Source organism: Terrapene carolina, unplaced genomic scaffold, assembly GCF_002925995.2.
Source record: "Terrapene carolina triunguis isolate 2854851 unplaced genomic scaffold, T_m_triunguis-2.0 Scaffold580, whole genome shotgun sequence".
Classification (NCBI taxonomy): Eukaryota; Metazoa; Chordata; order Testudines; family Emydidae; genus Terrapene; species Terrapene triunguis.
This window is the reverse complement of record NW_020664931.1, coordinates 9,234,764-9,250,821: the sequence shown is the minus strand read 5'-3', so window position 1 is coordinate 9,250,821 and position 16,058 is coordinate 9,234,764. Positions and strand designations below refer to the sequence as shown.

At 43.4% G+C, this 16,058-nt stretch overlaps 1 protein-coding gene across 1 annotated transcript in view; it reads left to right on the top strand.

Moving 5' to 3' along the window:
• Nucleotides 1–16,058, top strand: part of DNAH5 (dynein axonemal heavy chain 5) — a 215,721-nt gene that overhangs the window by 194,380 nt on the left and 5,283 nt on the right. The window contains exons 76-77 of the mRNA XM_026659120.1: nucleotides 3,066–3,297; nucleotides 7,184–7,331. Coding sequence (XP_026514905.1) covers nucleotides 3,066–3,297; nucleotides 7,184–7,331 — 380 coding nt within the window. The remainder of the gene's footprint in view (nucleotides 1–3,065; nucleotides 3,298–7,183; nucleotides 7,332–16,058) is intronic.

The following is a 16,058-nucleotide window of genomic DNA, read 5'->3' as shown; positions in this document are numbered from 1 at the left end:
GAGAGAGGGTGAACAGCAGGCCCACCATAGTCCCAGACTGCATGCTGGGGGGATCTAGTCACATAGAGTGTTGGGGTTCTTAGGGATTGGCTTGTTTTGGCCTTGTTTTGAAATTGGATTAGCTTGATTTTTGGCTTATTGTGAAAGTTAGGGTGTTTATTTACCATGTGAAAGTTGGCAACTGTGGTGGAGATACTATGTTTTTCACTTGGGTTCTGAACAGCCCCTCGGGGGGGGGGGGGTGCAAAGGGTAGGAAATCCTTGTGCCCTTTTCTTCTTTGCACACTCTCACACAAGGGCTGACCAGAGTCTAGCCCTTGGTCTCTGTCCTCTTCAGTGCTTAGCCGATCTGGAGAGTTTCCAGAAAAAATGAAGTTAATCCTCTTTGTCACACCTGGAGTTCAGAAGTTGAAGCAGAGTAGCTTCTCTCAGTGAAGAATGTGAAACTGTCTGTATGGAAGAGATATGTGCAATCTGTGAACATGGTGGTTATCGTGTTTCTGGATAAAGGGTTGCCTAGGAGTTAAATCAGTTTGAGCTAGCTTTGGATTGTAGGAACCTAAAAGCTACTGGGTGTAGACAGCCATACTCAGAGGAGGTATTCAATGGAATATATACCTCTTGGAATGTGGAATTAGGGTTTAGATAGTTGGGGGCAGGGGGAATCTTTAGTTGGAAATCCCAGGACCTTTTAGGCAGGGACAGTCAAACAAAAAAATTTGAAATGCTTAAAAAGTTGAGATTTGGAGTAGAGGTAGTTCAGAGGATCTGCAGAGAAACAGACTGTAACACAGATCCCTGATGCTGTGGCATCAGGGGTAAGTGGAGGCCAAACTTAGGTAAGACCATATGCATGTAGTCTTTTGTTATTTTAATCCTTGACTCTCTACTTGTAATGTTCCTTTGAATAAATAAATCATAGTTGCTTTGAATAAGCTGTCCTAAGTCACTGCCATTTCATACTGGTCATAAGCACCTAGAGGGAATTCTGTAGCAGGGTCTGAAACCAGTTGAGCTTGCAGAGGTAATACAATTCTTGCATACAGGGGATGCTGTAACCTGGTGATTCAGCCTAAAAGTGGGGTGAACAGCAGAGTTTCCACTCTTGAGAAGAGTGCAGATTTAGGCATATCACTTGCAAAGGATGCCTATGGGAGCGAATGAAAGAGAGGTCAAAAGTACAATGCACCCCTGCACTGTAACATACTTTATTGCCTTTCTCCAGATCTGAAAGCTGGTAAGTAATCACTTTCTTCAGCAAGTATCTCCCCAAATCAAACAACCAGATGACATAAAAGAGGCTTTTATTATAAGGTATGTAACAAGGGTTAAAAGCAGCCAAGCTAGGCTGATTGGGGAAGCAGCCACAGCTGTGGCCAGCTCAATCAGGGCCCAGCTGGCCCTTATAAGAGGGCTGGGGGCCAGGAGCTGAAGGAGTGTCACTATGGCTCTAGAGTGGGAAGGGCTAGTGGCCTGGGAGCAGGGTACCGAACGTAGAGCAGTGCTGGGAAAGGGCAAAGGGAGCCGGGGAGCTCCAGCCTGGTAAACCCCCAGGCTGTAGGCCTTGTTGGAGGCCTACCAAGGTACTGGGGCTACAGAGGTGCAGCCCGGGAATAGGCAGAGACAGCTGGTCCTAACCCCTTGCCAATGATGAGTGACCTTTACAGACTGCAGTTTGCCCCAGTGAGGGGGATTAGATGATGACTGGCAGTAGCCACTGAGCCAAGGTGGGTGTAGAGGGTTGGGGGTTTCCCTGGGAGGGGAGACCCAGAGAGTGGGTTACTGCTGGGGGCAGAACCCAGAGGAAAAGGGGCACCAGGGTCTGGGAGGGACACGGGGGCCCTAAGGCAGGCGAGACACCTGCCTGCAGAGGGCGGTCCAGACTGAACAAGAGCTAATTCCCAGGATAACCAGCAGGAAGTGCCACGCCGGTGATTCTCACTTCGCTACAGTATGTCAGAAAATTCTTGGAATCGGAAATGACCTTTTAAAATATACAGTGTAGATAATACACACAAACTGCACTCCTAAAGAAAAATTAAACACAAGTCAAATCTCGAGGGTTACCATGTTGCATTGTATGCCTGGTTTATGGCAGAAAGTCTCCTTCGAGCTTTATATAGTGGAGTGACACACTTCATGCCCTAGAAAGAACAGAGTTCTCCAATAACAGAACTGCATGTAGTTCCAGAGAGTACATAACCATGTTGATTTAGGACTTTTTTACTCAATGATTATGTGTTAACTTAATGTTCCCACTCTTCCAGGAAGCAGTCGCTCTTAACGTTCACACTCAGATAAGCCAGTTAGCCAGATCATTGACTGGATGTTTTATTTCTCTCCTCCTAAGTCATAGTACTTACATTAATGAGCTATAATGTTACAACTATAAAATTGAAAATCACACATACAGATAAATCAGTTCAGACCTCTTTTTAATAATATATCATCCAGGAAAGATTTCCTGGCACTCCCAGGAAAAATCAGCCTAAATAGTCACCTATTTTTCGTATGCTGTCCTGACCTTTAAGATAAGCTACCTTTCCCAGACCTGAGGAAGAGCTCTGTGTAAGGTTGAAAGCTTGTCTCTTTCACCAGCAGAATTTGTTCCAATAAAAGATATTACCTCCCCCACCTTGTCTTTCTAATATCCTCTGACCGATACAGCTACAACATTGCAAACTGACCTTTAAAAGGCAGACTTGTTTAACTCTGGTACCTTTTTAGTGCATTTTTCATTATTCATTTATCTGGAAGGGAAAATGAATCTAAAAATGACTTGTCTCAAAAGTGAATTTTTTTTGGAGGGAGAAGGGTGGTTGGCAACAAAATACTTAATTTGCTTTGAAATGAACACCCTGCTGCTCGGCTAGAGGGAAATAATGCTGCTTTAATCATAGAGAGTACTGCAAAAAAGGTAAATGTTTGCTTTTATGATAATTTAAAGTAATTACTTTTGTGATAATGCAGGATTAAGGATGGCCCTGTATGCACTGAAATCATTGTCCTAAATCATAGACACTCTTCATAATTTTACCCATAGTCTTCATTGTTGCTTTGAATAGGAAATAACTCGAGCCAACAAAGGGTGGGCACTTGATAGTGTAGCACTGTGCAATGAAGTCACCAAGTGGATGAAGGATGACATCACAACTCCTCCTCCTGAGGGCGTCTATGTATACGGACTCTATCTAGAAGGAGCTGGTTGGGACAGAAGAAATTTAAAAATCATTGAGTCTAAGCCCAAGGTGCTCTTTGAAATGATGCCTGTCATACGGATTTATGCAGAGAACAACAGTAAGTGACTAACTTCAGGTTATGCTGTATTGATAGCAGCTTAATTTTAATTTGTTTTACATATACTTGACCAATTGTTAATGATTCTTCAGAGAATGGGGTGTTGTGATTGCCTATCCATAATGATATATATATATATATATATAGTGGGGGCTTCTAGGATCTACTGGAAAACGATCAGGATTTGAAGTCGTACTTCATGAATAGTAATAAATGGTCCCTGCCTTGAAAACTGACACTCTAATTAGGTTATAAACATATGTCACCATATTGTTGTTGTTGCTGTAGTTTTGGAATATATGCAATTACAAATGATTCTTAACCTTCTTTACCTCTGTAGCATTTTGTCTTCCACTTCCAATGTGCTTAACCATTATATTATGTATATGACAAAATGTATGTTTAAGACTCAGAATTCTGGTGTACCCCAGTAGTGGTGTTACAGCATAACAGTGGAAGCAGAAACCATTTTATCCCCTCCCTACACAGTTTTTTGAAGTACCAAAAATACTGAAGTGCATTGTAAATGAAGTAGGAATCCTTTTTCTCATTGAATATTTGTCTGATAGCCCAAAATATCAGTGGGGCTACATGCATAACTTAGGCTTCCTTACAAGAATGAAGCCCCAACTCTGCAATAGGGCTGTTAGGGCTGACCCTAGACCAAATAGTGCCCCCAGCAAGGAGCGTCTTTGGTGCCTCCCCTCCTCCATTTGTTAAACATTTGAATACCTTATTTTTTATTGCACTTGTATTGCATTTCATGACTCTGAGGCATGATTTGCATGCATGATTTATCACTGTCATATAAGACGATAAATTTGCATGCTAGAATCTGTAAATCTGTATTTATTATAAGCACCCCTCCAAAAAAGTTTCCTCTAAGCTTATAGAAATTTTTAATGTTAAGAATAACTCAAATGTACTAACATCAAGTAATTGAATTGTGCACCAATATTGGGTGAACCAGTGTTATAGTGTTACAGTAGGTGATAGCAACAAATCTTCCTGTAAATGATATCTTTTCACTGTGACTAATGTTGGGAGTGAAGTCCATTATTACCGTGTAGTCCTTTGCTTTGTTGAGTCTCATCAATATGTTATCAAGCACCTTCCTTGCCATAAGGTCAATCAATTTGTTTTGAATTGTTTTGCTGCAGTAATGGTTCATAGTTTCTTTATGAACTACTCAACGTAGGTGCTCACGCATGACATCGTCCTATTTCCCAAGGAGCTCTACCAAACCGTAGAAATTACCGTTATATTCAGTGAACAACTTATCCAACGAGCCCCGGAAAGCCAAATTATTCTTTGCAAGGAAGAGGGTAATTGAGATCAGATGCTGAAGCATGTTCCTCCAATGTTGGATTTCTACATTAATAATGCACTGGTTTTCTGCGTCTATACATTTATTCAGCTTGAGCCTGAACTTGACCTCCATCCATTTGGAGTAGGCTGTAAAATAGCCAGATGTTGCTTTTCATGTTGCTTCAGAGCATCAACTAAGTTATGCCAGTAATTGTACCCGGAAAGGACAAGCAATGATTTGACATTCTTGTCAAATATTTTGCAACAAAAACAGAACACTTTGTCAGTTGATTTTGAGTAAACTAGCCGAAGACTGATTCAGTTTCTCAACATTTTCAAGCACTCTTTTGCAGTGTGACTTTGAGAAGTGTTGCTTCTGCTCATTTACTAGAAATGTCATCTCCTCAGTTTTGCCCAGCCTGCTCAAAATTGTACGATAAATTATCAGCACAGTTTAGGATCGCCAGCCATAAAGCAGGATCTGATGTATAGATTCGTGGTGTGCAATTTTTCTCACTGCTGTTTCTGTCATCATGAGAGGCTGATTCTTTTTTTATTGTTTCTCTCCTTTTCATGTGAGCCACATTCTTCTTTGTCATCACCCTCCTTTATGCTGCCATTCCTTCTCTTCAGGTAAATCTGCTAACTTCTGAGTAATAGGACTTCTATCATTTATGCTTTGCGCCTCAATTTCTTCTGCACTGGGACGATCACTATTGCCTAAAGCCCAGTCTATGTTGTTCTGTTTCAGATATTTTCCCCTCAGATTTGTCCCTTGCTGCAAACTAGATTGCAATTGAGCTTTTTGGTTCCTATACTGAACTCCTGAAGGCTTCTTCCGGGGCATCTTTTATTTTCTACAGGCAAAAACACAACATTAGGGAGAGCAAAAGTCTATGTTCCGCAGTGGTAGAAAGTCATCAAACATTACATGTTAAGCATGGCAAAAGAAGTAACAGTATTTCTTTTATATTGTTGCGTAGATAGGGTTTGATAGATGTCTCATTAAATACGTCCTTTATTAGTAACTAATTACACTCTTCAAGTCTTAAAACACAAGTAGACTTTCACAATTACACAATAAAACAAAGTTCACAATATTGCAGCTGGGCTCTCACTTCACTTCACTTCATTCTTATATCTCACTGACTGACTGGCGACACCGCACCCCTTATATACCCACAAGGGCATGGGTGACAACATCCTAGGAGGTTCAAGGAAAATGTAATTTCCAGAAAATTTAACAATGTTCTTGGGAACCACTGTGTTATACCTAGGTATTGATTGTACGCATAACTACCGCAACACTGATGTTCTGTGGAGGGGATTTGCTTGAGCAAACAGAAGCCAAGTGAAAGGATGGAAAGAGCTGGTGGAGGTGGGATGACATTTGGGGCCACCAAAGAGGAAAAGATGTGTCAGTCTGCACTCTATACTAACGAGCGGGAGAACAGAAGTCGAGGCCATTCTGCTTTGTGGAACTGAATTTTTAATGTTTGCAAATAAAGTAGGTAGTAGGAAATCAAATCCCACAGAAAACAGCTGAAAAGATATGGAATCATTTAGCTGTTAGAGACAGTCTGCTTACAGGCTATGTTTCCTGTGCTTTGCTATCAGAATTCCATGTTTGTTGCTTATCTTCTCTGACAGTACGTGGCATGCTCTTTTTGTGTATGTCATTTGCTTAACCAAGGGTAACATTCTAAATGCCTATAATATGCAGTCTATCAGTATTTTCAGTATAAATTACTATTTGCAGGAGTTTACAACCTAGCCATAAAAATTGTTTCAAACTGATTGACACACAAGATCTCAGCCTGGGAACAATTTAACACTAAATTGAATGAATCTGTTTAGCACAGTTTGAACTCTACAGATGTTTGGGAAGAAAGAAATAGAAGTCTTATTATCATAAACTGTATTACTTACAAAAACCAATTTGATAGACAAATAGGGCTCTGGTCCTGCAAGCTGAAAATCATTATTATATTAAAAAGCAAATTAAAAACCAGCCGAGATACTGAATTACAAACACTTGTATATTAATCAAACCTGGAATATTTTGTCCCAGTTTTACAGTGAAGAATATCTGACAATGCATACTTCTGCAGCGTGTAAATAATTGTACTGGACTGAAAAAAGTATTTCAAAATAGATGAATAGATTTTAATAAGGTAATTTTCACATCTTGATGTGTCAGCATGAAACATTCAAAAATAGAAAAGTAGAGTGGAAGGGTGAAACTGCCAGCATCCTAGTCACTGCAGGGGGCTCATTTAAACTTCTTACTCTGTCAAAGTACTGTAGTTTAATACTAAATCCCAAACTTACAAGACCTGCACACGGTACTGTATGTGATCTGTTTTGCAAGTAGTAGCAAAAAAGTGAGCAGTGTGTTGTTAACTGAACTTCCTTTGCTTTTGTTGAGAAGAGCTATCGGTTACTGAACTTTGACTCGATGTATTTATATTTCTGTTTCGGTTGTGCTCTGCTTTCTCACATCCTATCTGTTCAGCCTCATTTCCCAGGGCATCTTTTCATGTGTGTGTTTTTTTTCCCTCCCCCTCCATCTTTCTAGCTTCAAAAGATCCTCGTCTGTACTCGTGTCCAATCTACAAAAAACCACATCGAACAGACCTGAATTACGTTGCTGCTGTGGACCTTAAAACCGTCCAACCTCCAGAGCATTGGATACTGCGTGGTGTAGCACTTCTTTGTGATGTCAAGTAATGTTAAATCAATTTTCACTTTTTCCCCCCAGTGTTTCTCACCAGGATTTTAAGAGGTTTTTTTTCTGCACATAATTTTAACATGAACACTAATGAGGTAATGAGCTTGATGATGGATCACAGATTTTTCTTTTTGGTAGTTGTGCTCCCCCTTTATTCCTGCTTTATCTATTAGAAGTTAGTGGGCTAAAGACATGTACTAGAAGATAAGTCTCTTGGGACTGGATGGCTCAACTGACTGACTATACCCACTCCTATTCACCTCTCAGGGCTTGTTTTCACTAGAAAATTGGGTCATTTGAACAAATGCTGTATTAAACACAACATAGCCATGAGTGTTAATGGGCTAGCTGTCTTTAGCATTGTCAGCTGGTCATGGCTAATGCTGTTGTTCCAGCAGTGCTTATCTGCAACCAGATTACAATTTTAAGCATACAAATCCTGTTAATGCTGACAGCTAGGGTGTGTTAAATGTTGTGTTAGTTAGCACAACTCCTCAATATCGTATTCCAGGTTGACTCAGTTTTCTAATGAGAACCAGTCTGAATCCGGCCCTAGGTCAATGGTAAATGCAAAGTGGTATGCAGTCTGATCGCTGCTTGGGGTTTGTGTGAAATGAGTTTGTAGCGTCAGTCCAATTCCTACTTGGACAGAGGTGCACATTACAGAGGCCATCACCCTAACAAATATGAGTCTCATGGAAGTCTCAGCACAGAGAGTAAAAATGGAATAGGCATTCACTCTTTTAGCACCTAGAGGTAGGGAGGCTGTTAGTTCAGTGTGGGAAGCTAGCATTTCCTCCTTATGCCTTAATTAACATAGGACTTTGCTGTCATTCTGCCTCACTAACGCACTAAATTCATTTAAAAATTCTGTTTACCAGAAAAGTCTTATTTTCTATTCTGAGAATTGTGGGCCATGAGTATTTGGAGTATTCTCATAAAACAAGATTAAATTAATAGGCAGCAGGTTTAAAACAAAGAAAAGGAAGTATTTCTTCACACAACGCACAGTCAACCTGTGGAACTGTTTGCCCGAGGGTGTTGTGAAGGCCAAGACTATAGCAGGGTTCAAAAAAGAACTAGATAAATTCATGGAGGATAAGTTCATCAATGGCTATTAGCCAGGATGGGCAGGGATGGTGTCCCTAGCCTCTGTTTGCCAGAAGCTGGGAATGAGCGACAGGGAATGGATCACTTGATGATTACGTGTTCTGTTCATTTTCTCTGGGTCACCTGGCACTGGCCACTGTCGGAAGACAGGATACTGGGCTAGATGGACCTTTGATCTGACCCAGTATGGCTGTTCTTATGTTGGAGGGAAACCTTTATGCAGGATACCAACATTAAGACCACCATTGTTATCTTTGCTTTGCTCTCATTTTGCAGTATTTTGCTTTCATGTCTCCTCCTTTTCTATCTTCCTTCCTTCCTTCCTTTCTGCCTGTCTTACTGCAGCCTTGTTGACTTTTCATCTACCATAGAAACATTCCACACTGGGAGCTGGCTGCAGAGAGAAATGTAGGCAATACTAATCAGTTGCACTGGGACTTCACACATAAAGTGCCTTTGTTTTTCAGCACAGAGCTATTGGATCTTTGCTATTGAGGCTGGTCGATTGGCTCATGGTAGTCTGCAATACATCAAAGTCACAGGTGGCAGACTACTGCTTCAGTAGTGGCAGGAGCTCTAATACATAACAGGATGGGCCAACAATGCACAGTGGATCTGCCTTACATAAATGCTTTGGGGAGGAAAGCAGGTTTTCATTTCAACACGAGGAAGCATTTGGTGGAGGTTTGATTCTGTTTTTGTTTCAGTAGATACATAATTTGATCTTATATAAAAATGTAAAAAAATTGCAACTCTTGTTCATCGATGATCTAAGGACAACCTTTCACAGTATTACAAAACAAGTATTAAAAACCTATTTCAGAATGGCTGTACTTGGTGTTTTAATGGGGAAGGGATAGTTGTAACATTTCATTTCTATAATACAATCACACTGTTTAATTTCAAAAATGTACATTATTAATTTACTGATATCTTAAATGTTAGTCGATAATCAATAACTTGGAGGAACCTGAATGTATTTCATTTTTTGCAATATTTCATGGTGTAGTGGAATCTCTACGGGCAAGGCTGCTAGAGATCTCTAATACTTCTGTCACACTGTGTATTAATATGGCTGTGTGTAGATTGTATCTGCAACACCCTCAACTATAGGAGGATAAAAGGATTAATATTGCCCTGCTGCAGTATTAGTACATGTAAGTATGATTCTGAACCCCTCAATCCTAAATCCTTCAATTTATTTAAACACTTTTACTGGCCAGAGCATAGTTAATGGAAATGCTTACAAACCTGGCAATTTCTGGCTGTTTTATTTAACATTGTAGGCATCATGAAACTTAAGAACTCATAGTTATGCAAACAAGAAGCATGAAGTTGGTCTGCCTTGGAATTCCTGGGGTGGGTGGTGATGTAGCTTTCATTTTTTGACTACTAGAGAATCTAACTCAGTTTTCAGTATCATGTTTTTCCTCTTTCTTATCACCTTTGCTGCTTCTTTTCAAGCTCTACCTCTTTGCACTTTGTCTCCTTCTAGTCAATACCCTCCTCTCCTCATTCTTTATCCCCTTCCGCCATCTTCCATCTTCCTCTTGTTCTGCTTTACTCCTTTGCTGTCTTCCCCCCCTTAATTATGCTTGGTTTTGCTGTACATTTTTTTTTTTTTTTTTTTTCCATATACACAATCTACAATAACAGCTAAGTTAGTGTTCAGCATCAACAGTGTATATAGACAAAGGAAAAACAGAAAATGAGTATTCTAAAGTGATTTGAAATTGTTGAGGTGAATATGGCTAGTGAAGCATGCAAATAGGTAATGTAAGACTTCTATGGCCTTTCCTTATACATTGAATAATTACTCATATATCCAAACACAGGGAAATGAGTTTAAGGAGCATTAACCAGCACCTCAAAAGCCATCAGAGGAAGGGAGAGAGGAGGGAAAGGGAAGAAGGGCTGCTTCCAGCTTTTAACTAATTTCTATGGCCAGCCTTGGGTTCCGCAGTGTTGGCCGCAGAATCGCGGTAAGCTATGCGCATTGGGTAAGGGTTTGTGGCACGAGCAATATGCTTATAATCTGTTTTAACAGTTAGCTTTAATTATGTTCCCCTGTGCTGTGCTTTAAATAAAACAAAATCTTTCTGGGCTTGATATACCTCTCATGCTGATGTAAATCAGGAGCAACTGCATGGTAGTCAATGGACTTGTTTAACTCAGGAAATCCGCCCCTCCATTTCCTAGAATTTTGCATGTTTAACATGTAACTTTTGAGACTTTTCTGTCGCTGTCTTTTCCTGCAAGCTTCTCATCTGGGGAGGTGGACAGTAATTAAATGCATAATTCTGCTTAATGCCCCAATTTTGCCTGGAGATTCTTTAGTGCATGTGGGGAGGATGTCAACTGGAAGCAGAAGATTGTTTTCAGATTGTTTTCAGAACAAGATAAGGCTGTGAGCATGAAAGACCAGAGTAAGGTACTGTGAATAGAGAACAGCTTGAAACTGCTGCTTGCACAGCATTTTCCAGAAATCCTTCCAGGAGATCTAGACACATAGTCACAATGTGGGAAAAGTGTGTGGATGAGACTGTTCTCTGAGTGATGGTGCCAATTGTATTCCATTGATGGTTTACAGTTTGCCTTGTGCTTCTGTCCGAGACAATGAAGGGAGGGATGGACTGACCGCGTCTCCAATTCCTTCTCACTGTTGCATGGTCTGGGTCAGAACTTTCATTGTCCTTGTCTGTGACGAACTTTAAAATAAGATAAGGTGCATAGTTTTACCCATTTTGCCAGTTTTATTGTAGTTTTAGTACTTAGTTTAGATAGCTTTGGGTTTTGTGTTTTTTTTTTTTTTTCCCCCCTTGAAACTACCCCTCCACCCCACATACCCATGTGCAGGTAGTGGACTATGCCCAGAACTCTGTGCTTCAAACTCTGCACCTCTTGCCTGTGCTTCTTGTCGGTCAGTGATGACTATGAACACTGCCTCTACTATTTGGGGGAAGCTTACATCACATCGTATTTGCCAATCCTCCACCGCCACGCACCCAAGAAGGCTCTGCCCTTTTCCTCCAGAAGAACCTCACGGAGCTTGCCATGAGACCTCATTCGGACCCAGGCTTGGGAACACCCCCTGTACATCAGCCTGACACAGCGAGGAGCGCACCTCCCACTGCCACATCCAAATTTGGAGCCAGTGGAACTACCCCATGGACACCATGGCGGGGCCTAGTCGGGAGGTAAGGAAGCATACCCATAAGCATGGGACTAAAGCTATGGCTACACTAGAGAGCTTATAGCGGTGCAGTTGCATCGATGTAGCAGTACCACTGTAAGCTCTCTAATGGAGCCGCTCTAAGCGGATGGGAGAGAGCTCTCCCATCGACTTAATCCAGCCCCAGTGAGCAGCAGCAGCGATGACAGCGGGAGAAGCTCTCCTGCCAACATAGCAGTGTCCACACTGGTGCTTAGGTCGATGTAACTTATGTAGTTCACGGGGTACAACATAAGGTATATCGACATAAGTGGTATTATAGACATAGCTTAAATCTTCCTCCAAGCCAGACCACAGCACTGGTACCGATACCTGGAAAAAAAGAGTGCTTCTTACATTGGGGAGATCCGGCACCATAGCTGGGCCTCAGGACATGTCCAGCAAGGCGACCTGGAGTCACCCCATCCATCATCCCTCCACTTCTTGAGAAATCATATCTCCATCACGATATGCCTACGGTACGTGACCCCTCGCTATCTGCACCGGTACTCTACATCCTTCCACTAGCTCCGAAAGTATTGCCATTGGAACTAGAGTCTGCCTTCTCCTCCTCCAACAAATCGGAACTGGGAGAAGAAAGATCATGTCATATCACCCCTATATGCCTTCATGGAGACTGTCATGTCCGTGGCAGCATCTATCACATCAACCAGCTTGGAGTCACTGGTACCCCATGCTGTGGGGACTACCACAACCTCCCTTGGATCCAGCCTATTGGCCATACTGGGGACTCTGATCCCAGTACCCCCTCCTTGGAAGCTGCCTGATCCACAAGGGAATGCTCGCCTGCCTCCCCCTTAAGGAACCCTTCTAGCAGACGCTGTGATCTGATGGTAGAGGAGGAACCACTTAGTCTAGTCCCAGTAGAGTTTCCAGAACCAGCGGGATTTCCCTCTTCATCTCCAGACAAAGTGGTGACTGCTGCATCCCCTTCCCCACCGGATGTCTTTAGACAATTTCAGGAACTGTTGCGGAGAGTCTCCGGAGAAAACCAGATTCCCTTAGAAGAAATTCAAGACCCCCAACATAAGCTGCTTGATATCTTCCACACCTCAGGACCGGCCAGAATTGCACTACCAATTAATAAAGCAATTCTGGAGCCCTCCAGAACATTATGGCACACCCTGGCCGTGTGCACAGCTACACAATAGGGTCCGAAAAGCATTATTACATTCCTGCTAAGGGGTCTGAGTTCCTCTTTTGTCACCCTCCTCCCGACTCCGTAATCATCCAGGCTGCGACTGAGCAAGCCAAACAACAACACCCTTGATATACACCACCTGATAAAGAGGGCAAGTGTCTGGACCTTTTGGTGTGAAAGGTATTCTCCTTATCTAGCCTACAAGTCAGGATTGTGAACTATCAAGTATTACAAGCCAAGTATGACTTCCTAAATTACAGTAAATTGGAGGATTTTACTTATAGCCTGCCATAACACGATCAGGCTCATTTTCAGGCACTCATTGAGGAAGGGAAACTGGTGGCCAGAACGGCCCTCCAATTGGCAGTGGATGAAGCAGATACCTCCTCCAGGGTCCTGGCTATGGCCATAGTTATGCTTAGGGAGTCTTGGCTCAATTCTTCTGGGTTCCCTAGGGAGGTACAGAACACAGTTGAAGACCTCCCTTTTGATGAATTCCCATCTCTTTAATCAAAAGACAGTTGAATCACTGCTTACCCTCAAAGATTCCAGGGCCACCCTTCACTCACATCTACACTCCACCCCTGAAGCACAAATTCCACCACCAACCTTCCACTCAGTGCTATTGGTTTCCTGAATTCTACCATCAGATCTTATGAGCCTCTGAGGAAACACCAAAAGACACAGAGATCTCACACCTTTGCAGGCTTCAATGTCGCAGCTACAACCACCAGCTAAGAGGTATTTCTGATGCAACCCCAAGAGCCAGCAACCACTATGCCAACAACCTCATGATCCTCCCACCCCCTTTGGGGGTCATTTAGCATTCTTTTCCCATGCTCGAGTGCGATAACAATGGACAAATGGGTGTTGAACATCATCCACCATGGCTATACAATCAAGTTTATCACGCTACCTTCTCCAAGACTGCCTTCCCTGTCAGGGATCACTCTCATGACTGCATTCTTGCCCAATAGGTGAACTCCTTATTACAATGAGGAATGGTAGAATGCATCCCTCTGGAATATCAGGGAATGGGGTTTTACTCAACTTACTTCCTGATACCTTAGAAGAAATCCTCGATCTCCAGCATCTCAACTGCTTCATCCAGAAACTCCAGTTTTGTATGGTCATGCTAGCAGCGATTATCCCATCCTTAGAGAAAGGCATGTGGTTTATGAATCTCGATACAAAGGACTCATTTTAACATCAATATCCATCTAGCCCACAGATGTTTCCTGAGATTCACAGTGGACACCCATAATTTCCAGTACAGAGTGCTCCCCCTCAGGATAGGCACCATTCCCAGAGTCTTCACCAAGTTTTTTCCGTTGCAACGGCCTATGTCAAACATTATGGTATCCTCATATTTCCATATCTGGATGACTGGCTTCTAGCCACGCGGTCCAGGCAAGAAGCCCACACATCAGCTTCTATGTTGCTTAACCTTCTTTCATCCTTTGGAGTCAGCGTCAATGTCGAGAAATTGATTCTAGACTCCACACAGTCTCTGAACTTCATATGGGCTACGGTAAGTTCAGTCACAGCGCGATCCTACTTGCCAGCAAACAGGTTCCAGGCGATGATCAACATCATAACCCATATCATGAACAATCCATATGTACTAGCCAGGACTTGCCTGTCCCTTTTAGCCCACATGGCATACGTGACCCTCTTCACACGTCTCCACTTTCACTGCCTTCTGACAAGGCTCCAGTCCGTTTACTCACCAAACTGCCACTCCATGAATTCCATGCTGACAGTTCTTGCTGCGGTACTATCATCCCTCCAGTGGTGGACGGAGCCACGTTGCATTTGTGTGAGAGTTCCCTTTCTTCCCTCGTCCCTAGACAAGATTATTATCACCGACTTATCTCTGGTTGGCTGGGGAACGCATCTTGACGACCACATGGTTCAAGGAACATGGACTCCCAGGGAATCTAGGATGCACTCTGGAGCTCAGAGTCGTGAGGAGAGCATGATAATCCTTCCTTCCTTTCATCCGTTCCCATAATGGCCCCTGTGTGCTGCTACCCCCAGGCACTTCCCCCGCAGCTTCCTATTGGCTGCAGGGGCACTTGGGGCGGGACACAGACCCACCCCGCCCAGGGGCCGCAGGGAGGGGCCAGCAGCCATGTGGAGCAAGCAGGCAGGAAGCCACTCAGCTCTGCTGCACTGCTGATGGTGAGTGGGCGCCCCGGGCTGTTTGAAATGGCCCAGGGGACACGGGGGAGGGGGGCATGCCTGGGGGCATAAGGTGGGGCTGAGGGAGAAACCAGTGCTGGAGCCAGGCCTGTGGTGCCCGGGAACCAGGAATATTCCTGGTGCCCGGGAACCACGGGCCCATAGAACTTGCCACACACAGCTGGGCCTACCTCCTCCTACAGGAGCACAAGCTCACTTCACTGGGGGCCAAGCTTCAACCTCGGTCTCCCTTCAGAATATGCTGCTCACTGACCTGTACACACCGCTACACTGCACTATGCCTTTGTACAGGACTCAATGGCGGATGCCTTCTTTGGCATGGCAGTCCTCCACACTACTACTCCATCATCCTCAGACCCCCCTCTGACTTAGGTACTGCTTGTTAGTCACCGTCAGTGGAATACAATAGGGACCACCACTCAGAAGAAGAAGAAGAGGTTACATACCTGTAACTGGAGTTTCTTCAAGATGTGTGGTCCCTATCTGTATTCCCCACTCCCCGCCGTCCTTTCCCTCTGCTATGGATCTGCCGGATTCGCAGTGGAGAAGGAACTGCAGATGTAGTCGGTCCGCCCTGCCCTTTATTACTTTGGATGGAAGCATGAGGTGAACGAGGGCGCAGGCACAGACCAACGGATACTACTTTCAAATTCTCCATTTCCAGGTGCATGGTCCATATGCATAAACCATCAGTGGAATACAGATAGGGACCACACATCTCAAAGAACCTCCAGTTACAGGTAAGTAACCGCCTCTTTTGCTGGAAAAGGGGAAATAATAGTGGCAGTTGATCACCTAATGAGGCTTTGGATCCTGTTCTGAGTAGCTGTGTACCTGAAGGCTTAGTATTCTGTGCGACAAAATTATTTGCTCCAATCCTGTGGTCTGGCACACTGCTAGCATGGAGCCTATGGTGGGAAGAACAGTGTGGCTTTACACTACTTTTGCTCTTGCTGATCCTGGGGGTGGGTAAGAGGCACAACTTAAAGTGGCGTCAGGTCTAAGCTGAACTACTCTGGCCCGGGGTCTCTGCT